The 23,629-nt window shown below is 45.1% G+C and overlaps 4 protein-coding genes across 7 annotated transcripts in view; 2 read left to right on the forward strand and 2 right to left on the reverse strand.

Annotated features, from left to right (window-relative positions):
- Positions 1 to 505: 505 nt before the first annotated feature.
- tk2 (thymidine kinase 2, mitochondrial) lies at positions 506 to 4,235 on the reverse strand. 3 transcript variants are annotated; one of them, XM_005812086.3, is made up of 10 exons: positions 4,032 to 4,235; positions 3,839 to 3,876; positions 3,683 to 3,757; positions 3,544 to 3,597; positions 2,293 to 2,382; positions 2,021 to 2,094; positions 1,779 to 1,867; positions 1,599 to 1,678; positions 1,416 to 1,496; positions 506 to 1,284 (listed from the first exon to the last, which is right to left on the reverse strand). In XM_005812086.3, the coding sequence occupies exons 1-10, from the start codon at positions 4,165 to 4,167 to the stop codon at positions 1,198 to 1,200; spliced, it is 804 nt and encodes a 267-aa protein (XP_005812143.1). In that variant the 5' UTR covers positions 4,168 to 4,235; the 3' UTR covers positions 506 to 1,197. The 3 variants fall into 3 exon arrangements, with proteins under 3 accessions (XP_005812143.1, XP_023182887.1, XP_023182886.1); XM_023327119.1 differs by having other exon boundaries at positions 3,980 to 4,232; XM_023327118.1 differs by having other exon boundaries at positions 4,152 to 4,229.
- Positions 4,236 to 5,121: 886 nt separating this feature from the next.
- aprt (adenine phosphoribosyltransferase) lies at positions 5,122 to 11,456 on the forward strand. The gene is made up of 5 exons (XM_005812085.2): positions 5,122 to 5,316; positions 6,316 to 6,419; positions 8,466 to 8,599; positions 8,982 to 9,060; positions 9,445 to 11,456. Exons 1-5 carry the CDS (start codon positions 5,228 to 5,230, stop codon positions 9,582 to 9,584), a joined length of 546 nt encoding a protein of 181 aa, XP_005812142.1. The 5' UTR covers positions 5,122 to 5,227; the 3' UTR covers positions 9,585 to 11,456.
- A 1,235-nt stretch (positions 11,457 to 12,691) lies between these two features.
- On the reverse strand, positions 12,692 to 18,114 carry cdt1 (chromatin licensing and DNA replication factor 1). The gene is made up of 9 exons (XM_023327112.1): positions 17,598 to 18,114; positions 15,892 to 16,574; positions 15,606 to 15,803; positions 14,801 to 14,946; positions 14,323 to 14,423; positions 14,051 to 14,239; positions 13,808 to 13,966; positions 13,526 to 13,727; positions 12,692 to 13,389 (listed from the first exon to the last, which is right to left on the reverse strand). The coding sequence occupies exons 1-9, from the start codon at positions 18,039 to 18,041 to the stop codon at positions 13,226 to 13,228; spliced, it is 2,286 nt and encodes a 761-aa protein (XP_023182880.1). The 5' UTR covers positions 18,042 to 18,114; the 3' UTR covers positions 12,692 to 13,225.
- Positions 18,115 to 20,941: 2,827 nt separating this feature from the next.
- piezo1 (piezo type mechanosensitive ion channel component 1) overlaps positions 20,942 to 23,629 on the forward strand; it is a 73,391-nt gene continuing 70,703 nt past the window's right edge. For both annotated transcript variants that reach the window (XM_023327049.1, XM_023327050.1), the window contains exon 1: positions 20,942 to 21,494. In XM_023327049.1, coding sequence (XP_023182817.1) covers positions 21,431 to 21,494 — 64 coding nt within the window. In that variant the 5' untranslated portion in view covers positions 20,942 to 21,430. The remainder of the gene's footprint in view (positions 21,495 to 23,629) is intronic.

Raw genomic sequence — 23,629 nt, forward strand, 5'->3', positions numbered from 1 at the left:
TGGACCAATTTTATGTACAAAAAAACTATGTTCAAAGGATGATTTTACTGAACAGTCCGAACCTGGGCCTGTTGGCCCCTCTGCCTCAGTGTGGCTGAAATGATTTTGTTTCTTCAAGTCTGTTGATGATGTAAAAAGAAAAGAAAAAAGGAAAAGTAAATTTCCACAAAAACAAAAAAAACTGAAATTTAGAGATGCACAGAGAGACAGGCGACTTGCCTTCTGGAGGGGAGGACAGAGAGAATGGCTGATTGAAAATGCAGTCACTGTCTGGTTTTATGCAATCTTCAGTCGTTTACTCAGTTTTATCTTTGGTTTCTGTTTCTATTTTTTTATTATGTTTTTGCATTTTGAGGCTCTACTTGCAACCTGGTTACAATCTAACAGCACAAACAAATTCTTCTCCGGTTTAAGGAATTCTCTTTTCTTGAAAACATTTCGCGGCAGAAGCCACAAGGCTTCCTCGGTTCTGATGGAAACAGAAACTTGAAACGAACCACTTCCATTTAGGATTTTAAAAACATTTTAATTCAAAAAGCTGTTTCAGGGGGAATGTTTGACACAAGCTGAGGTTATATTTGTGTTTGAAGGTTTTCCACTCAAAACAGAATTTTTTATATATTTTTTTTCAAATAAACATTAATGATGATCCACAAGAACAAACAAACAAACTGTCTGCTCCGCTGGTAAAGACACGCAGAAAGTCTTAAATGACTCACATTTTATTACAGCAGCATAACTTCAAAATGAATACAGTGCCAAACAAAAGTAGCAAAACCACAGTCTTAACAATCCCGTAATTATTAATATCATAAAAATCTTCCTTTTATTACACTTTTTCAGCTTATCAGAATTTCAATAAACTTCTAGTTCGTAACCATGACTTCCCAAAGTAAGTCCCTGGAGTTAAAGCCGAGACATTTTTACAGTTTTTTACTGACCTTATGCTCTTGCAATAAAATGTTGTCAAAATGAATTGATTCCACTGTAATCTTCACATTTTTATCAGAGAAGCATCATATATGTCCTCATGTATAAATAAGCAGCTTCGCTTATTGGTCCAAAGTTATCCAGTGTTGGAAAAAATCCTAAATAAAAATGTCCAAACATCTAGAGCGTTTAAGCTGTAGTAACAAACTCATCGGGATGTGTGCGCGCGCGTGTGTGTGTGTGTGTGTGTGTGTGTGTGTGTGTGCATCAAGAGTTGGTAGCTGTTAGAATCTTCTCTCGGTGCTCCTCATACTTGTGCAGCATCTTCTGGAGGTCATAGTCGGCAGGAATCACCTGGAGAACACAGAGCAGACCCAGCTAACAACCACTCCTCAGCCTGCCAGGATTTAACTAGGACGTCGGCCCACAGTGTTCAGCTGGAGGAGCTGAATGGACAGCAGAGGTCCGCCTGCAGCAGTACTCACCAGAACAGGAGCAGGAACCGGAGCAGAGCTGCCCTTAATGAGCCAGTCTTCATGCAGCCGGTGGATGAACTCCAGATGCTCCTGGTGGACATACACACACATACACACACACATAGTAGAGGCTGATGGCTGTACAGGGTAAAGCATTTTGTCTGGACCAGAGGCGTGAAGCCAGGTCCTCACCAGTGGAATGACCATCTCCTCCTCTCTGCATCGCTGCTTCAGCCTCTCATGGCAGGTCTGAGGAGACGTCTGCAGGTAAACTGGAGCCGGTGGAACAGAGAACAAGCCTCATTGTAAAGCAGAATGCTCATCAGAACTTTACAGTCTCAGAGTTCCAGTTTTCAGACCCAATCTTCTCACCAATCAGGTCGACAGGGAGGGAAACGTTTGCGGTGATCCAATCGAACCACTCGCTCAGGACAATGTAATCCACCTCTGGCATTTTTCCACTGACAGAAAGAAAGAAAAAAGACCCATCAGTCTACTGACGGCATCTGATACCTGGGAACTAGTTCACTGTCATCTACTAGGAGGTCACAGTTTTTAGAGCAGCCTTGTTGATCATCGGTCAGATCCAGAATCTGGTGAAAACACAACGGTACCTCTGATAGAGATTCTCCACGAAGATGTGCTTGGCGCTGAAGATCGACCTCTCCATCATGGTGACCGGAGCAGTCTGAAACCAGAAACAGTCCCTCAGGTTTCCACCATGCTCAACACCTGGAACTATAAGCCCAAGTTCCTTGCCAGCAGCTACACGTTAACAGCTCTTAAGTAGCTGCTTCAAGCAAGCAGTTCCTAGCCAGCAGCTAATAGCTAACAGCTACAACCTAAGAGCTCCTAGCTAGCGGCTCCCAGCTAACAGCGAGCTTACCATGGCTGAAAGGTGTTTATCCAGCATGGTGAGCTGAATATAAGTCTGCAAAGAGATTCCCCAGCGCTGAGGATCCTGGTACATCAGGGCCTGCAGAGACAGAGAGGACAAGCTTAGAACTCACTGCAGGAGCTTCAGACCCTCTAGAGTTCTCCACAGTTGTTCCTGCTACAAAAACAAAGTTCAGTCTATTTAGCATTGGTATTTGACGTGACAGACAGACAGAAGGTAGCACACATAAATGTAAAGAGGAAAGAAAATTACACATGGTTTTCTATTTTTGAATGACAAAAAATTCTAAACTATGACGACCCCTTTAACGTTCATCCATTTTCTTACACACTTGTCCCTAGTGGAGTTGATTGGGGTGCTGGTGTCTATCTCCACCGGTCAACGGGCGAGAGGTGGGGTCACCCAGGACAGGTCACCAGTCCATCACAGGGCAACACAGAGAAAAACAGGACAAACAAACACACACACACACACACCTAAGGAGAATTTAGAGAGACCAATTAACCTAACAGTCATGTTTTTGGGCTGTGGGAGGAACATGAAGAGAACCCAGGCCTGCACAGGGAGAACACGCAAACTCCATGTAGAAAGACCCCTCTAACATGATACCCCTAAATAAATTCCTGAAGCTGAATCGTCAGTCATCCGAACACGAGGCGTATTTAGGTTTAAAGTTATCTCTTAATGGCACCATGCAGCATGTTCCTTCTGACTGGAAGTGATATTAACATTTTGGAGCCTCCCGGCCAGAGTCCAGACCCGAGAACCTGCAGCGGGGTCAGGACAGGACAGAGGTCTACAACCTGCGCTTCCACAGACAAATGTGGTTCGTTGCCCCTGTCCTGTGGCTCATATAAACCACAGAATATCTGCAACAGAACAACACCAATATGGCTGCTAAGTAATTTAGTGGGTTTATTTTTTTTTAGCTTCAGATGTGTGCTTTATATTTATTTATTTTTGTCTGGGTCTTCATTTTCCATGTTTATGGAAAGGGCTCGTCAGCTGGGCTCATTGTAGAAAATGTCCTTTATAAAAGTTAACAATTAATTTTGCCCTAAAATTTAAAAATAGAAATACACTTACGAATAATGTGTATGCTTTCAAATATAAAACATCTGATTTAGTACCCATTTAAAATAAATCCTTTTTTTTTGTAGAGAGACACGTTTCAGAGGTTCCATGTTTGGTATTTTGTCGTGCTTTAAATAAACCGAACTGTCAAAAGATCTTATTTACCAGAAGATTGTGTCCACGGACGTTCCTCCATTTGGACACTGGTTCTGTCAGGACCTGGCACAGACAGGAAATGACAGAGTTCTACATGGATCTGCTTCCTCCAGCTCTGAATCTTGACAGACTGGAGCCTGGACTTCACCTGGATGTTGCTCGTATTGAGGAAATAATCCAGACACGTCGTCTTCCCGCTGGCGATGTTCCCCTCAACACAGATCTGGAGTCAGTGGACAGAGGCGGAGCTGTTGCAGGTTAAAGCCAGTAAAGTATCAGAGTCACGTGGGCTCTGGAGACTCACCACCGTCTTCCTGCTGTCTCCGCTCCGCATCAGCTTCCCTTCAGAGGAAGACAACATGGTGAGACAGAGACAGCCGTCTGCTCCTGGTCTCTGTTATATCAGCGGGGACATGTCCGCCTCCATCTAAAGCTCAACACACACTAGCAGGCGCGGACAGTTGGGCCGGTTTCAGTCTACGGTAGCCCGGACACACCTGGAGTTCCGGTTCGGATTCCTCTGGTAGCTCCGCTCCGAACCGAAGGGCGGAGAGCTGAACGGAAATTGAGAAAGAACCGAGCAGCAGCTGCTGTCATCTTCCTTCCATCACACTCACCACATCCTCTACACATCCGCTGCTATTCTTCTTCTTCCTCTTCTTCTTTTTCTGCTTCTTCTTCTTCTTCTCTTTTTTACGGCGGTTGGCAAGCAACGTTTAGATGCGCATTAATCGCCATCTGCTGGCGGAAGGGAGTGGATCGGAATGCTAAAATATAAATTACACAGATTTTAAAGCTAAAAATAAATAAACAAAAAATAATATAACAATAACAACCCTATCTTCTCTTGTCGTCTTGTTAAGGTACCTTAATAATAATAATAATAGAAAACAAAAAACAAAAACAAAAAAGTTGCTCTCCTTCTTCTTTGGCTGCTGTCAATGTGCACGCGCATACCGCCACCTGCTGTACTGCGTGTGTAACTTCACACCTCTCTCTTTCTGTTTGTTTATTTATTTCTTTTATTTGTATTCATTTCCGTTTTGGAATGGCAACGTTAGCTGTGTGGAAAACAAGGACGAATAAAATGTTTGGACAGGATTACAATCAGCAGAAAAAGGCTTTGAAACTGAAAAATATAGTCTATTATCATCAACACTGAAGAATTTTAGCCAAATATAATAATTTGTCATTGGAATCATGATTCAAACATTTCGCGAGGCTTGTATCTAATCTGTGATCACATGCATACTCTAGTGTATTGAACATATATGTTTTTATTTTTATTTCTCTGCTTTGTTTGGTTAATGTTTTAGTATTTTTGGTAAATTAACAATAAATTCATGTTTTAATCCTGTTTTTATACCGTCCCGCCAATAACTGTTGGTGGAAATGTGACTTTATGGCTAAGTGTGGCACGTTTACACAACGACTAGCTTATGTTCAGTAAAGTGCGCTGCCACTTTGTTAAACCAACTAAACTAGAAAGCAGCAAATAAAACAGTTTCAACCTGCTGTGTAATGTAGTGGAGTCGTTTGACCAGAGGGGGGCGGTAGGGGACTAAACTGCACCCAGCGAAAAAGAAGACGATTCCAGCGCATGCTCACTGTGCCACATGTGGAGCGGTACCTGCCTGACCAGAGATCAAAGATTATTACCAGTCAGTGATCAGCTCTGATCGGGTCAGGAAGAATGGCAACAGGACCGGAAGGAAAACTGCAGCTGGTCCAGAGACACGTCCGAGCTTTTCCAGACTTCCCAAAGAAAGGGATCCTGTTCAGGTAGGACTGTTATTCAGGGTGAAACACGTCCTCCACCCGGTGGTCCAGTCTGAATTTATTCCCTTTAACTGGTTCTGGACCAGCAGCTCTGGTTCTGAAGGGTGCTGGATCTGCTCAGCTCCCTGAACTGTTCACGATTTAAAGCAATCCCCCCCCCGTTAGCTGAACTGGGAACTTCAACTTCAACTCTTGGCTGAAGGCTGAAGTTCCCTCTGTGAGTCAGCGCCAGGCCAGCAGCAGAACTGTTGGTGCTGACTGCGCTCTTCAGGGTCCAGTTATTAATGTCCCTCTGGTCTGTGCTCCAGCACTGATCCCACTGCAGACTGAAGCAACGTGTTCAGAGTTTTAAACATTTACTTACCTGATGTACTAACAACAACAACAAAAACAACTCAAGATAACACAAGGAATCCTCCAAAACTGTAAAGCAGTAGGAAAACGATTCATGGTTGTCAAAGATTTTATCAGATTAAAATCTGAAAAGTGAACCTCCACAGGCTCCACTCAGCCTCCAACAGGTTTTCCTCCAGGATTTTTCTGGCTCCTCCCCTTCACAGCAACTCTGACCAGCAGAGAGAAACATTCCCCCGCCATGATGCTGCCACCACCATGTTTAATGATGGGAGTGGCAGGTTGGGGTCCTGGGCACCGTTAGTTTTCTGCCACACAAATTTGAGCATGTCAGCCAGAAAAAATAAGACAAAACAAAGCAAAAAGCCCTTCTGTCATGTTTGCTGGGACCATCAGAGAAAGTGGAGCTAACTACAAAAACACGATGCACTTTTCAGATTTCTAGCCGTTAAAAGCTTTGACGACCATGCATCGTTTTTCTTTCGCTTCCGAAGCGGCGCAGAACTTTGTGTTGGTCGATCATATAGAATCTCAATGAAACACATCCAGGTTTGTGGTTGCACTGTGAAGAATCAGTTCTTTTCAATATTTCAAAGCTTTTGAGGTAAAAATGCCTGCCGGTTAACGTGAGCCGTGTTCATTCTGCAGAGACATTTGTCCCATCCTGAAGAGTCCAGCTGCCCTGACAGCAGTCACTGACCTGTTTGAAGAACATGTGAGGAGCCGTCAGCTGCAGGTGGACCTGATCGTCGGTAAGCGTGTCCCTCAGGTCCGCTGGGCCTCCTGCACAGGACCTGGAGCTCTAACAACTCCCTGACTGCCTCGTCTGAAAACATCTTCATGTTCTTTATTTCCATTTCCTCCTGCTGCGCTCCACTTCCTACTGCAGGTCTGGAATTTCTTCCTTTCCAATTGGATAAGAAACGCTTTGGTTGTCGTCACTGTTACTTTCTCACAGTAAAATAACTGAGTGAGACTGAGATGATCTTCAAAGACGCAGTAGCATGTAAAATCAACATCGTGTTATAATGTTACTCCCTCATCAAAGATGTTGTTCTTGTTGCCTTCATTCTTTTATGCATGTTTGGGAAATCCTTTAACCTCCACGGCAACCATTCAGCTGTGCAAAACACCTGGGTGGACCTAGCTCCGCCTTCGAGACCGGGAAGCTCCAAAGAGGAGCTGCGGTTTCCGAGCTTTCTGCCTCACAGAGCAGCCCTCCCCCACGACTTCATCGCTCGGCTCCTTCAGACTAGCCACCAGTAATTAGCAAATACCTGGTGGAGCTGTGCACCTGCTGAGCTCATCATATTGAGCTACTTCTCAGTGCACTGCTGGTAAAACCGTTGTTAAAGGGTTAACAGAGGAGCCATATTGCGACGACTTCCTAAAGGCGTAGTTTCAGAAAGAACAGAAGTTTCTTAAAGAGGTAGAGACCCCATTTCAAGGTGTTGAATAACAAAATAAAATAAGTCATATTTGATATATCTAACATTTTTTTAACAACTGACAGTAAACATACTGTAGCTACCCGACTGTGCGATAAAATGGCACTATGTGCCTTGAAAACATATAATACTTCCCCTTTAGAAGAGGAAACAGCAGTTAATCATTCTGCTGCTAAAATAAGATACATTTAGCAGCAGTTTTCATGTGCTTTGTAAATGTGATGCCACTCTGTGTTGTGTGCAGCAACCAAGGAAGTCAAACAGCCTGATGCTAGCTGGTTAGCCTGGAAGTCAGCTGGTTCACAGTGAGCTGTATTTTCAAACACTGTTCCGTAAATAAGAGTCATGGGTTGTGCTTCTGCCGCTCCCAGGTTGCTGCTGGTTCCTGTCGTTAGACAGTGTCTGTTTGTGAACGTGCCCCTTTGCAGTTTTGATTTTACAAAAAGGGCCGACAAGCTGGACGGTTGTCTGCTCATTAAGCTCCAGACAGTTACCATGGTGACTGAGTACCAACAGTTAGGACTTGTAGCACATGATTTTCCCAACCTGTATTTTGGAAATTAAAATTTCCCAATGCCAAATAAAATCCAGCAGCCTGGTTGTCAGGCAGGACAGTTTTGCTACTTGCTGTGCTTGGTAACCATTAGCGACACATGCCAATAATAATGTGTTTCTCTGCATTTCACACATTGAAGCGCTAAGCTGAACATGTTTATTCTCTGGTGGAACTGTGACACACATGTAAATATCAATGACCTATGTGCAGAAACAAACCATTATTATCAGCTTCTCCTACTGTTAATAATTAGCCTGGTGGTGACTGAGTAGAGCTTGTAGCCTCCAGTAGTTTAAAAAAAAAAAAAAATTAAATCTCAGTTACATGTAGAGATCAGCATTGTTCTGGGAGGGAGGAAGCAGACCAGAGGGATTTGCTTGGAGTTGTTGTGTTCAGTGATCTGAGCAACTTCTGTTAGCAATACAAGCTAATAACAATGTCAGTTTCTCTGTACTTGGTGTGCACAGAGGTCAGAGACAACAGCTAACCAGGAATAGTTAAAGTCCCACTAAAACACCTAGAACTGCTTATTTGAATAGTTCAAACACCAAATTATTCCTAAAATACATTAATACGCACAGTTTTTACTTGCGTAAAAATATGTTGAAGTAGCTCTACTCTTACTTGAGTATAATTTTTGGCTACTCTGCTCACCTTGATCACAGAACACAACATTTTGTCAGTTCGACTGTTTTTTTTTTCTTTCACCTGGAACTAATGGGGGTTGGACTGCTGGACTTGTCCTGGCTTCGTGAGACGTTCTGTTGCCCACCCGTGTGTGTGTGTGTGTGCAGGTTTGGACGCTCGTGGGTTCCTATTTGGGCCCCTGCTCGCCCAGAGGCTGGGCGTTGGCTTCGTCCTGGTTAGGAAGAAAGGCAAGCTGCCCGGAGCCACGGTCAGCGTGGCCTATGACCTGGAGTACGGCACGGTGAGGAACACTGTCACATTCACAACCCTGGGAGTTGCTGTTGTTAACTCTTAGGAACAAGTCAAGTTCTGATATCTGGAGAAAAGCCTGGAACCAGATGCTGGGAGCTAAAATACTGTGGCTGAATGGGAGCCAGAACCCGTCAGCGAACTGGTCCTGAACTGGTTTTTCTTCCAGTGCCCGCGGTTGCCGTGGGCAGCACAGAGCTCCCTCTGACACAGAGGAACCAGACTGCCGAGTGGGCGGCCAGCTGGTTGAGACGGGAACAGAGCTCTGGTCCTGACTAGGTCAAAGGTTATTTGCACTCAGGACGCTGACAGAAGACAGACGAACAACTTTCCTGCTTAATGAGCCTCCTACCACATTCCCTCTGTTCCTCCAGGCGGAGGCAGAGATCCAGGAGGATGCAGTGGCTCCAGGCCAGAAGGTTCTGATTATTGATGATCTTTTAGCTACAGGAGGTAAGAATCCATTCAGCTCTTCTTTTCTCATTCTCACATCTGACAGTTTGTAAATGGTATTATTAGAACACTTGTAATAAGTTTCTATTGGTACTCTTAATACTTTTCCCTGTTTCAACCATTTGTGGAATATTTAAGATTTATTTGTGGCTTGTGGAGTTCTGACTGAAGTTTGGTGTGAAGTTCATGACAATAGAAATATTAGAAACATGTTTATTAAGAGAAACCATGTGTTCCAATATTTATTGTATTTGCTTCATGTGAATAAATAAAGTCAAAATTTAACTATTCACATCTGTCGTTTTCCTCATAGGCAGCAGTCAGGGACAGAATTTCAACAGAAGGTTGAGCTGAATTTCATTAGCATGTGTATGTGTATTACAGGGACGCTGCTTGCAGCCTGTGAGCTAATGAAGAAGCAGCGGGTGGACATCCAGGGCTGCATGGTGGTCATCGAACTCAGAGACCTGAAGGGAGCTGACCGTCTGAAGCCTCACAACGTCTTCTCCCTTCTCCAGTACTAAGGAGCGCCTCAGCGCCCCCTCTGGTTCGCCAGGACCACCGCGGCATCCCCTGGTGACTACAGCCAAGAAAACAAGAAAGCCTCAAAGAGGCCATCCTGAACCTCCGCTCCTTTTACACACCCTGGATAATGAAAGAGACTAACTTAGCGTTAAATGTCTGAAACTGGTCAACAGCACAGATGGATGGAACTAGTCATCCATAAACTCTATTCCAATTGAATTGTTGTATCAGGACCAAAACTCCCTCCTGCTATATGCAGCTGAGATTTTCTTCTGTTCAGATGCTGAATCTTCTTCTTCTCTGCCTAGAGGTCCTAGTTGGTTTGCATCTAGGACTAGGTATCAAGTCCTAGATGCAAACCAAACCGTTTCTTCATCTATAAGACATAAAAGTTTCAAGTTTAAAATGACTTGACCATCTAAAGCCGGAGTGTCAAACTCATTTTCATGTTTTGCCCCATCAAGATCTTGAAAGTCCTCAAAGGGACGATTGTGGCAGAATGTGTAGATAAAACTACCTTTTAGTAAAGTTTTAAAATATAGCTTTCTCTGGATTCAGTTTGCAATTTTTAATAAATACTTTTGTTTTATTAAATATCTTTTCATATTTATGTCTTCTGGCCGAATACAAATAAAAACAGTTTTGATTTGACTGATAAAATGAGACATAAGAACACAACTGTTATCTTGAACTTGTATTTATGTGACCTTCTAACGTCTAAAGGGCCACAGGCAAAATCTTTACTATGGTGGGCTGGTTTCGGCCCGAGGACCTAGAGTTTTACACCTGTGATCCCCCGGTCAGTTCTCCTTGTAATGTTACTGTGTTGATTCAGCCCAAAATAATTCCATAGTTTTAACTGAATCTGTATTTGGGAGATATTTCCCATATCAGACTCCAAGCAAACTTTTTTTTTTATCTCGCAAGAACCAGTTTTGGCCTAAAATATCGATTTGGTATAAGAGTTTCTAAACACAGAGATGCACTGGATGGAACAATGTGACCAATTTCTGATCTGCAGTTTTTGTTGAGCGTTGACCTGCTGATCTTGATTTTTCTTTAGGAATTCTGATATAAGAAATGTATTTAATATATTTTTACGCTAAGAATCTACATTCTCCCTGAGAGATGAACAATACGCTGACACACATCTGTCCTTTAAAGTCAGCCTTACGTCTTATTTTGCTATAATAGGAAACTGTCAACTTTTTGTGCTCGTGCAGAATTGCGAGGAATCCCGGACAAGCCCCCAACAAACTGTTGATTTTAACATAACTTGGTTCATTTCAACGGTCCAACAAGTACAGCGTTATACAGTAACGCTTTACATGTTACAATGTGTACAATATAGTACACACATTGCAATAATCATTCATATGAATGATCTACACCAATGATTTGGGGAAGAAGACCTTTATTAACTATAACTAGCTGGATGACAGAAGAACCCTTAGTGGTGAAGATCCAGATCACTATTTTAAACTTTAAAAGTAAGACATAAAGTGTTTAAATCAATCTGGAAACAGGAGCTTCAGTCTTCCAGTTTAATATCACTGCAGAGCTGATTCTTCTAAACCAAGGTACAGTGTTAGAGTTGTCAACATGCGAGGTGACAAAAGCTGGAATTGCCCCTTTAAAAAGATAAAGACGGTTCAGCAGAAGCCGAGGTAACAAGGTGTCATTGAGTTCCTCAGAAACTGTGCGTTAGATGGGGAGCTTTGTTTGTTCTCCCAACTTCTGGCAGTTTGATTCACTGGCTGAGTCTTCTTGATGCATGCAATGCTGCTGTTTCACCTCTATGCACATAATCAAACACTACTGCTACACTTCCTGTCAGTAGAGCTTCCAGAATAAACCCTACAATGCATGTACACTTTCACAAGTGCTGGTATTATTGACCTAGTCCACTTTTTTTTATTTAACTTTTTTCTGGAAGAGTAAACCAGGAAGAAAAGGCAGAAATGTCATGTTTGGCAATTGGGTTGGAAATGAAATGTTCCATAAAGGTGCAGGAACACGAAAGAGTTTATACAAATCACACACCATCTGGAAACCGTACATATGAGGAGGTGAGGTGGGGCTCAGGAAAGTTTAACAGGTGAACGACTTTGCGCGTTTACAATAAGGTGTCGGTGGTTTGTGAGGCTGTTGAACAGCAACAAATATACGTCCATCTGAGGATGAAACAAGTCAGCAAGTCTGCATTATCCAGGTGCCTGTTTATATCGAGATAAAACAACTATGGATTATTCAGCAATGGCCAACACAATCAGAGAGAAAACTGCAGTTCATCAAACTCCAACCTCAAGGAAGCAGACCACATGAGACCAAGGTTCAGTCCTGGAACCATTTTTATTTAAAAGCTACAAAGTACTGCTAGCTCAGATCACAACAGGAAATAAGATTAGTTACCATAGCTACGCAGATGATACACAGCCATGCTGAACAGATGCTTAGTACAAATCAACGTGTGGATGTGTCATAGTGTTCTCCAGCTGAACAGAAACATCTTTGGACGTAATAAGGAACGATTCAGAGTCAGCACGTCGCTTCGGGTATCACAGCTAGAAACTAAACTAACCCAACGAACTCTGACCTGAACCTCCAGAGTCACATAAAGACAGTTACAAAGTCAGCCTTCTATTACCTGAAGGACATTTCCAGGATTAAAGGACTAATGTCTCAGCAAGATCTACAGAAACTCATCCATGTGTTTATCTTTAGTCGCAACAATGTCTTCACATTTTCGCTCTGCTCTGCATCCTCAGAGCCAAACATGGAGTAGCAGCAATCAGCATTTATGCACCAAAAACCTGGAACAAACGTCCAGCAAACTGAAAACCAGCAGAAACACTGAGTTTCAGTTAAAGTTAAATCAAGGCTAAAAACCCGCCTGTTTAGAGTTGCTTTTGATTAATAACTGGAACATCGTGAAGTTTCAAAAACTCTTCATTTCTTTCCTTTAATGTTGGTTTTATTTAATTTTTCTTCATCGTGTAAAACACCTAAAATTGCCCAGTGGCTCAAACGTTTTGCTAAACTTGCATCAAGCTGTGTGTAATAAACACATGAGGTCAAATTTGTAACAGAATTATTGAAAGAAGTCAACTTTTTAATGTGTTTATTTACTGAGATGCACCTCTATAGTGATGCTGCTGTGGGATCATCACCTGTACAGGTATTGGCCAATCAGAGAGCAGGAAGCTCAGTCTGAAGGGAAGCTAAATGGCTACACCGTGAGGCTACAGGAACACACTGGCTGTTTCACACATTTAACTGGAACTTGAGCCTGTACTGTGTAACAAACTGGGTACATGACACTTTACAACACACACAGTGTGTGTGAGGATGACGGTAGGCTCAATGGTTGTCATAGAAACATGCGGCACTCCTGATTTCACTTGATCCTAAGGGACATCAAGTCAACAATCCAACATTCCTCCTTCAGAAAAAATAAACAACAAAAAAAAAAAATCTTTCTCCATTGCAGGAGGCTGGACACCAGAACCAGGCTGGGTCTACACGTCATGAGGTTTAGAAAAAGTCGTCTCTCCAACTGAGATCATCTTCATGTTGCAACAATCTGAGAAACTCTCAGGAAATTAGCAGTTTGTATCCGGAGGCAGAAGGTCGAGTCCTGTCAGAGTCGCTCCTCCTCTCGGAGTCTGTGGTTGAGTTTGTCCAGAATGACGTTGAGCTCCACCATCTTGTTCAGCTTCAGGTAGAAATCCTTCCTGATGGGATGAATGCTCAGCCAATCAGGAGCCACTTCAGCCAGGAGACGGATGTGCTTCTCCATTTCACCTTTGGATTGGAGACAAAGGGACAGTCGGTCAGGTCAGCACAGTAGACTCACTCTGAACGCGTTCCAGTTAACACCACACAGTCACCAGTCACTTTAGGACCGACTGACGGAACCAGAACCGGCGTGGGAACCCACCTAGACTCAGAGCTGATCTGTAGCTGGCCGCCATGCGGTTGCACGCCACCTCCATGACCAGCGCCGCCTTCTTCTCTGCGACAAAGACGTTCCGTAGGATCCGGGCCAACTCGCCCAGCCGGGTCAGCATCAGCAGCCGCTCCTCCTGGGCCGGGTTCCGGGTCATGGCCGCCTGGAGCTTCTGAGCCTCTTTGGCGCGGATCTGTAAAAGGAAGAAAGGAACGATAAGAGAGCGGGCCGAGGGGACGGCAGCAGGTCTGGACGGGCAGCGGGGACACCCACCCTGTCCAGCAGGGACTGGGACACGCCCTTCAGGGAGGACGGCACCAGGCCTGCAGGAGGCACTGCAGGCTGAGCGGCTGCTGGGTTCTGGGAACCGACTGGTTTGGTTCCGTCTGCATCGCCTGCATTCTGGGTCAGAGAGACCAGAGCCTTCTCCATCTGATGGCAAGAGCAGAAGAGTAGGTTAAAGGTCAACGCTGAACCCGACCAGGTCGTGGATGTCGAGGGCCTCTGGCGGCGCACCTTGGGGGTGATGAGGGAGCGGGCCTTCTCCAGAACCTCCTGGGCTGTGGACACGTTCTCCGTGTGGGGGGGCGGAGGCAGCGAGCCCACCTGGACGGCGGGGACGGCGTCCACGTTGAAGCGGGGATGCCAGCGGGTTAGTTTGTCTTCCGGGACAGAGACGGGGGGGACCAGCGAGGACAGGAAGGCCTGTGGAGAGTTCAGAGGTCACGACAGCCAGTACACCTCTACTGGACGGTCCTGAATGACAGAGTCCAGAACCAGCAGCTCACCTTGTGATGCTGTTTGACAACAGAGATCAGGTTCTGGTGAAAGACGCGTCTTCTCTCCAGGAGACGGGAGGCGGACAGCACAGGTCTCGCTTCATTCCGGTCTGAGGACACATGGACAAGGAGACCAGGAATTAGACCAGCTGCTGGACACGTTTAGAGGCTGAAAAACCAACGCATTCCACCTTAAAGGGACAGTGTTATGAGTTTTTGGAGCCACCTAATGATTTTATTGTGGTCAAGTAACCGTGCTGCCTTCAGTGGTAATAAAAATTACTTGTATATCAAATACGACCTAAGAGAAATTTGACTTCATAATTTAACGCCATGAAATCGAGCCTCTGTCTCTTTAAAACTCCTGCTCTTTCTTAAAGAAATCATCACAACATGGCTCCTCTATGATTAACCCTTAAACCAGGTTCTGGGTCGGTTCTGGGTGGACAGTGGGAAGCCCTGCAGTGACAGGAGCAGATGGACCAACCGGAGCTGAGGACGGGCTCCACGGTGAGCTGGTAGCTTCCTCTGCTGACGTTGCTGTTGAACGTTGGGATGTTCTTCTGCTGCCTGAAGGAGAACGCTGCAGGGAACACCGTCTTGATCTGACCCACATGGCTCTCCTCAAACCTCCTGAAAGAACAGCAGCCAATCAGATGCTCACATCCTCACAGCTACATCTAAAAAAAACCAAAACCACCCTAACATTCTTTTATTTCAGAAACTATGAAAAGTTACTACACAAAATGGTAATCATTTCAAACCTTTATTTATAATTTGGATTATTGTGGCTTAAAGATAATGAAAAAAAATGCAGTGTCTTAGTAAATTATCAGATATATCTTTTCAAAAAAGCCTTTTAATTGTACAAATGTTATGCAACAGTGAAGTCCTGATGTTATGCAACTGCTAGATCACACAGAACTCTGTGTAAGCACGTACACAGAAAGCTGAGTGGAAGGAAAAAGTGTGATAGGAATCCTACGGAAAATCTCTGGGATATTGTATTTTCAGAAAACTGACATTTCTGGTTAAAATATATTTTTTTTATTGACATTAAGTAATATTTCAAGTTTCTCAGATCTTGTTTTGCTTTTTCACTCTTACTGAGACAGAATCGTCACAAATAGAAAAAAATAAGGGCTTGAAATATTCCACTGCATGTGTAATAGATCTATGTAATAGATGGGTTTCAGTTTTTGCAAAAATATTAAACTTTATGGCAATATTTGATTATTTTTGTACATGACACCTAGTCAGCATGGCGCTGCGCCGCGCGGTGACCCTCCTACCTGTGCATCATGTCCTGCACTCCCTGCTTGATCTTGGCGAAGGTGGCCGTCTCTGAGCGGTTGTACAGCATGGCGACCACAGTGTCCATGCTGCGGAACAACTCTGCCAGGATCTTGTACTGGTAAGGCAGAGACAGGCCAGGGGGCGTGGCCTGGGCCAGGGTGTGGTACCGCTGGTACGCCGGCTGCTCCGCCCCGCTTTCAGGAGCGAAGACAGAAAAAACATCTGATGAAGCAACATGTTCTGGAGCTGGGGCTCATGGTGTTCTCTGCTGCGTCAACTAACCTGTCTGGAGCTGGAGGCGGAGCCAGAGCTGGAGGCGGAGCCTGGCTCAGCTTGACTTCGCCTGCTTCCTTCTCCTCCTTCCTCCTCTGGGCCTTAGCGGCCAGCTCTCTGGCCCGGGCCACAGTGAAGCTGGAGGCCCTGGTCTCTGAAGTGGGTGCGGCTTTGGTCCCAGATCCAGGTTGGTCCCTTGGCCCTGATGTGGAGGGGGCCCTGGCCCCTGAGGCGAGTACGGCCTTGGTCCCAGACGCAGGTTGGTCCCTTGGCCTTGATGTGGAGGGGGCCCTGGCCCCTGAGGCGAGTACGGCCTTGGTCCCAGATGCAGGTTGGTCCCTTGGCCCTGATGTGGAGGGGGCCCTGGCCCCTGAGGCGAGTACGGCCTTGGTCCCAGATGCAGGTTGGTCCCTTGGCCCTGATGTGGAGGGGGCCCTGGCCCCTGAGGCGAGTACGGCCTTGGTCCCAGACACAGGTTGGTCCCTTGGCCCTGATGTGGAGGGGGCCCTGGCCCCTGAGGCGAGTACGGCCTTGGTCCCAGACGCAGGTTGGTCCCTTGGCCCTGAGGTTGTGGGGGCCCCGGCTGCATGGCTAGAAGCTGCTGGAGAGGTGGAGGTGGCGATGTTCTCCGCCTGCTGCCTGATCGTCTGGAGGCGAGACCTGAGCGCTGTGATGTCATCCTTACAGAAAGCCTGGTGGACAGGGTGAGGTCAGGTCAAGGTCATATACTTCATCCCTGAATTATTCACACCCCTGTCTGTGATCAACATGCTCACATTAACAAGCATGTTGTTAATGAATCATCAAAACAAGCAGAAAGCTGATCAGCAAGAAATATTTGGACAAACTTCATAGTTTTGTTTCCTTCTTTATGTACAATAATGATAATAATAATATTGCGGGGTAATGCTGGTGAAAGCGTCAGGAGTTCATCCTGCGAATCGGCGGGTTGCTGCCTCGATCCCCCCTCCACCCTCCTCTGTCATCGTGTCCTTGGATAAAACACTTCAGTCACTGCTGGGGGCCAGAGGGGCCGGTGGCACTCATAGAAGCAAGGCTGCTGTTAGACTGCCTCAGGACAGCTGTGGCTACTATCCAGTAGCTTGCCACCATGCGTGAGTGTGTGTGTGAAGCGCTCTGGACTTAATAAAGCGCTATACAATTACAAAACCATTAACCATTATAACATCAAGCTTTTAGTATATTGTAGAAACAAACCAGGGCTATAATTTATAAATAATCTAACGTGGAACAAAAACAGTCACTAATTTCTCCCTTGGATCCGTTTCATTTTTGTCTTCTCAATTTTTCTTCAACAAAGTTAATGTGTTGTGATTCTAATGTTATTAGAATCAATGCTGTTTCAGCTTCAGTCACACTGAGACAGGATCCCAGTGGATCTTCTAGATCACAGCTCTGAAACCTGCAGCTCTGGTCTGGATCCCTGAAGACGTTGAAACATGAAATATTGACCTGTTATTACTGGTTCTAGAAGCCTCTGCTCTGGAGCATTATTAATATTTCTCCCGCTTATTTGAAGGCAAATTAAAAAGCTGAAAGCAGAATGAACTGTGAGAACTTTGACTGACTGCAGGGACTGATCAGGTTGATTTGGATTGAAAAAAAACATTATTAATTTGAATAAGATTTAAATGTTCTGCAATCACACCCAGAATGAATGGAGAACCGGTGTGTTCTCTCCCTTTCCCCCTCACCTGTGTTGTGTCCTCGGGCAGGACGAGCTTCTTCCTGGCTGTCCCCCTTGTTGTTTTCTCAGTCGTGTTCGCCTCAGCCTCTCTGGCCCTTCCGGCTTGCCGTCTCCTTTTGACCGAGGAGTGCTCGGCCGCGGCTGAGAACACTGCGGCTCCGAGGTCGAACTCTGCCTCGGCCGAGCTCCTTTTGGGAGTCCGGGGACTGGCCGGGTCCGTGTCCGGTCTGCTGGAGGCGGACTGCCGGTCATTACTCAGCCCCGCCGCCTCGTCTACAACCCGGACAAACTCCTCACGGACCGGGGAGCAGCAGAGAGCGGACTCTTTGTTTCCCTGGTGGAAGCCGCTGGCCGAGGAGCCTCTCACCCTTCCTTTGCGCCGATGTCCCGGGGCCCTCGCTGCTCCGCTCTTCCGCTGACAGAAGAACTCGGTGACCTGAGCCTGAGACATGTTGCTGTCGCCGCTGCAGAACCAGAACCCGCAAACAGCACCGCGCCGTGTATTATAGGCTGCGAGTGGAATTTTCGCGCGAAATCAGTAAAAGCCACGCCCCCATTCCTGCCCGCCTCTTGACGCATGCGCACACTGTGCTACTTTACACTTGGAACATATGAGCGTCAGTGTGGAAGTGACACGATACACAAAAATGAATAACTAAACCAGTTGGAATGTCATCAAATTCAAATTCACTTCCAATTCAAAAATGCTTTATTGATCACAAAAAGAAATTTTACGGAAGAGGATTAGGGCCACCGAAAAAAAGAGAAAAGAATTCTGACTTTAAAGTCAAAATTCTGAGTCAAAATTCTTTTTTTTGTTTGTTTCGGTGGCCCTAATCCTCTTCCGTAAAATTAAATGCTGCTGTAACTCATTAATTAATTAATTCAAATTATAAGAGTTATTGTAAATAGTGAAAGTCATTGTAGAATTTTATAGAGCTTTTTTTATAGAGCTCTCTATGTGGCTGGCAAAGAGCAGTCCAATCAGTTACTTCAAAACAGCTGTTGGGTTTCTTCTGCTTCCTGTGACCACTTTCTTTTAACATGGTATTTATATCCAGAGCAGAGAAATACAAGATTGTGATCTGATTTTCCTAGAGGAGGTCTTGGTTTGGAGACATATGAATTTGTGACATCAGCATAAAACAAAAATCCAATGTCAAACTAGTGAGACATCAGCAGTGTTGAAGAGGGTGAGGCATGATTAAAATCACCAGATATCGCCACAAAGGCTTTTGGGGTGATGTGTCTGTGTGTTGATTTTAGTTTTGTGTTTTTGGACAATTAGCTGGGCATACTGTACTGTTTGATAACTAGGATCAATTGGGATGCACGTGCAACTGAAACGAAATGATTTTTGTAAAGTGCCTGGTGACGACATTTGTTGCGAATTGGTGCTGTAGAGACAAACTGAACAGAATTCATTTGCATATGGTTTTTGTTACCAATCCACAGCAGAACAACACAAGCCCACAGCCTCCTGGGGGAAACGCTCCCTGTACATCTGACGGGGAAACGGTGCGAAGCAACGAATGAATCCGTTTCTCCTCTCGTGTCTCGCCACTTTCATTCCATCTGAAATGCTATAAGAAACGGCTACGTTCGGTTCCCGTTAACAGAATGCAGCTATTCCAGCAAGTGTTCTTGTAATATTTGGGAAATTGTTCACAAATAAAAATATGAATACGTGTATTCTGTTTGACAGGGAGGCTATTTCTACCGAACTCTGGGGATAAATATGCAACGTGGCAGAGCAGGTACAGCAGCATGTGTAGAGCTTTCTTTATGAAATACCTGGACCATGAACCCAGTGTTTGAATGGCAGCTGTCGATGCCGACGTTTTTGTTGAAGGGAGCTGAGAGAAAGAGAGGCGCTTTCATCAACACTGATTGCTTCAAGCAATGAAATGGAGATGAAAGCTTGAATGAGTCGTCATCGTGGTCAACAACAGCAGAAGCCGTCTCCATCTAGAGCAGGCTGAGTGCTCAATCAGTGTGGATGGCCTGTTAATCAGACCTGCTAACAACATCATGCCTGATGAAAGATTATTCAGGTCCACATTGTTACATTGTCCTGCAGAGCCAAAACCAACCGACGTAGTTGTGAATGGTGCATTGTTAGATTCTAAATAGCCTTATTATCTTAAAGAAAAGCTTAGTTATCTTTTCTGTTTGACTCTGCTTCAGCAGTTTAGTATCGTCATATCATAGGTCAGCATCAGTTACACGCAGAGCAGAAAACACCGAGGACATGAGGGGGAGCTCACAGGGGGACTGTCCCCGTTCAGAACAGGTCAGTGGGCTCCGAGTCCTCGACTTCTGCTCCCAGATGGTTCTCCTGATAAATGCGGCGGTTTGGAAAAGACGGTAGATTTTGATGTTTTTCACGTGTTCTTAATTATGAACACGTGAAGAACCCTACACTGACCCGCTGTGTCCTCATCATCAAAGCTGGCTCAGAGTGATGAAGAAGAGAGACAGAGAGAGTCGGATAGAGAGACACAGTGTGTGCCTGACTGTTTTATTAAAATTTTTATTTAATTACTATAACATTGTGTAATATTTCACTGAGATGGTTTTTACAACTGGAAAAACTGATTTCCGAGAAGACGAACGATTGAAGATCCTGAAGCCGAACTTGTGAACAGCATCCGACCCAAATGGAGGTGCTGGTGAAATATTGTAGAGACGCTTTCTGGCACCTGACCTTTGTACAGTTGAAACTCGTCTGCTTTAACAGAACTGATTTCTAATAGATGAATTGATCTGTAAACATCTGGTGACGACAGGCAAGAGGCGGGGTCAAACTGGACAGGTCACCAGTCCATCACAGGGCAACACAGAGACAGACAGGACTAACAACCATGCACACACACACCCACACCTCTACCCCCCCCCCCCCCCCCACACACACACACACCAACAGCGCATTCTGCGCCTCGGAGGGAGGAAGAGGACCTAAGGAGGATTTAGAGAGATCAACCAACCTGACAGTCATGTTTTTGGGCTGTGGGAGGATCCAGGGAAAACCCCGGCATGCACAGGGAGAACATGCAAACTCCATGCGGGATTCGAACCCACAACCTTCTTGACCACGTCAGTAGATATTGTATTTGAATCTTTCTGTCATTGTATTCCCAACTCGCTCACATACCCTCTCTGTCCATATGGGGGCGCTGTAAACACACATAACGTGGCTTTTTGACTTCAGGTGTGGCAGACACGTTGTGCCATCAGGACAGATGTTTTAGCGCCAAACAATAAAGTGGCGCAGCGCAGTGAACAACCCCCCCCCCTTCCCGCATGCCTCCGTCCCCCGCACACACACGCACACACACACCTCCAGATGTTACTAACTGACAGACTGGCTGAGTGTGTGACTGCTTGGTTAAAACAGGGAGGTGACCATCAGCGGCGGCAGCGGCAGCTCAGTGGAGAATAGCTCCTCTATGAACGCCCCTCAGCTCAGACTCTGTTCTGTGAATCACATTTTCCACTTTGAGCAGAGCTCCTCCAGCGCGGGCCGCGCTCTCAAACTTTTCTTCCTCCCTCCAAGGCGCAAAAAAAAAAAAAAAAAAAAAAAAGAAGCAGCGGATGCGCTGTTGGCACATGGTTTGCGGCTGAAAACGCCCCGAAAAAAAAAAAAAAAAAAAAAAAAAGATCAGGAAAGGCGAAGGATCGGCGGACCTTTTACTGAACAATGCTGGAGCTCTTCTCGGTTTCGTGTCTGATGGGACGTTTGGACCAGCAGCCCTGCTGAAGCCGTCGGTCCAAATGGAGACAATAGGACGGGTTGTGCCCCACTCTGAGCGCTGATCTCAGACACAGACACACACAGACATGGATCTCCAGGTGATCGTCTGGCTGGTCTACAGCGTTCTGCTGCCAGCCGTCCTCCTAACAGGTAGGCACCCATCCGCTGTCGGCCCGGTTCGGTTCGGTTCAGCTGGCAGGACGTGCTGTGTTGATCTGGGGGAGCTTTTCTCTCAGCGTTGAGCTGAAACCCGTGACGGGGTGGTAACTGCAACTGTAAGCGCAGCAGCAGCTGCTGCTGCTGCAGAGTGAACTTTTCACACACTGGAACATTTTTCCAGTAAGTCCAGCCAACATGAAGGCAGAGGGGTTGAGCTGGTTCCTGCTGCTGCTGCTGCCGCTGCTGCCGGGGAACCTTCAGGTTGGAAATAGAAGCTTCGCGCTGTTTGCGGCCAGACTGCTGCGCTAATTAGAGGGAAAAGTCCTTATCGTTCTGCCGCACATAGGTGCGCACTGGGCTTTTACGCAAACACAGTTGAGATAGGCTGACTTTTCCGAACTGAAACGGACCCGAGTCCGCCTGATTGAATTCAGAACCTCCATAAAAATGTGAAGGAGGATCCCGGGAACCGGCCATTCTGTCAACTTTGAGGAGCGCTGAAAAAGCGCAGAGCCGGGACGAGGCATACGCAAACAAAGCAGCCGATTAACGCCCGGAAAACCATCAGGGGGAAACACAAGACATTCTTTTTTTTCTGTTTCAGGAGTCATACTTCAGAAATAGCTATGCAAAACCAAACTTTTCACCCCTCCCCCTCCTTCCCCAGAGAGCAGTTAGTATTTGGAAAGCCATCAGTAGATGTATAGGGTCAAATTAGGAGTGAAAATGTGAAGAGCTTTAAGAAATTTCAATGGTTTCTGCTTTACATCCACTAGGATCAACATCAGATCCTTTGATCGGTGAGAAAAGTGTGTGTGAAGCAGCTGAGAGACAAACGGCTTTTTACAGTGATTGCTTTTCAATCCACCATAAGTCTTTGTGTTTTAACATGGTGTCTGAGTTCTACATAATTTCCGTCAGGCAGGTTTGTGGGACGCGAGCTTCACATTCTGATCCAAACTCAGCCAGAAAACAAAAACCTGAGCAAAAGCACTGAGAGAAACCAGGCAGACCTTCATCTCACAGCAACAATCCGCATCACTCAGGCCCTGGAAACAATGGATTTGTTTGTTTGTTTGTTTTTCATTTGTGTCACAAAAACAAAAGTAATAATGAGCCTGACTGAAGTAAATACACTTTTATAGGCATTTTGAAAACCGTCCATTATTTTGTTGGTTGTTGTCCTGACTTTATAACAGGAAACATGCTGCTGCTCTAAAGGACCTGGATGGTTGAACAAGTGTTTTAAGTAAAATTAATAAAAAAACAAAACAGGAGCCTGAATGTATCATCTGTTCTGTGAGTGAAGCAAACCTTTATTCAGCTGCTGAATCAGAAGCTATGAATAATTGTTACTATTACAGCTGTAAACAGGAGCTTGGCAACAACAATTTGTCAAAGAGTAAGGAGAGAAATGCTGGTTTTCACCCTCAGATACTGATTTACTCAGGAGCTAAAATCTTTTATTTAGTTTGTTTTTTTTTACCAAAATATTTCTATTGAAATTTTCCACTTTGAAAATACAGTCATTTACCAGCCTGAGCCAGCTTCTGTTATAATCACAGTACCATTAAAAGCACATTCTGGGGCTAAAACTAATCCAAGTCGGAGAAATGAAAACCAAAAATGAAAAGTTGAATCTAAAGTCGTTTTAATTGAAACATTCTCTTTGAGCGACTGTCTATCAGCTGATTGTTGCGCATCAGTAGGGTGGCCCAGTTTCTGCCTGACTGGAACGGAGCGTTTGTGATTTATGAAAGCAAACTGAAATGATACTTGAGTTAGTCAGGCCAATCCTGTAGAGGGCTTTATAAGAACGTTTTGTTTCTGTCTCAAATATGTAAAATATCTTTATGTTTATCTTTATTCTCTCGGATGTTTATGTCTAAAGTAAAAACAAGTGCAGAGAATTTTTCCTCGCGTTCTTATTCTTCCAACGTTATTGTCCCAGTAAATCGAGGTGGGATTTAGTCGGTCTGTCCAGACTTCCTGTTTTGTTTGTGTTGCTTATGGTTTTTAAAATGATAGCGTGGTGTCCTGTAAGCCTGGACGTGTGTGTCTGTCTGTGTGTGTGTGTGTGTGTGTGTGTGTGTGAAGCTGTAGATGAAACAACCACATAAATATAA

This window comes from Xiphophorus maculatus, chromosome 22, assembly GCF_002775205.1.
Source record: "Xiphophorus maculatus strain JP 163 A chromosome 22, X_maculatus-5.0-male, whole genome shotgun sequence".
Classification (NCBI taxonomy): domain Eukaryota; kingdom Metazoa; phylum Chordata; class Actinopteri; order Cyprinodontiformes; family Poeciliidae; genus Xiphophorus; species Xiphophorus maculatus.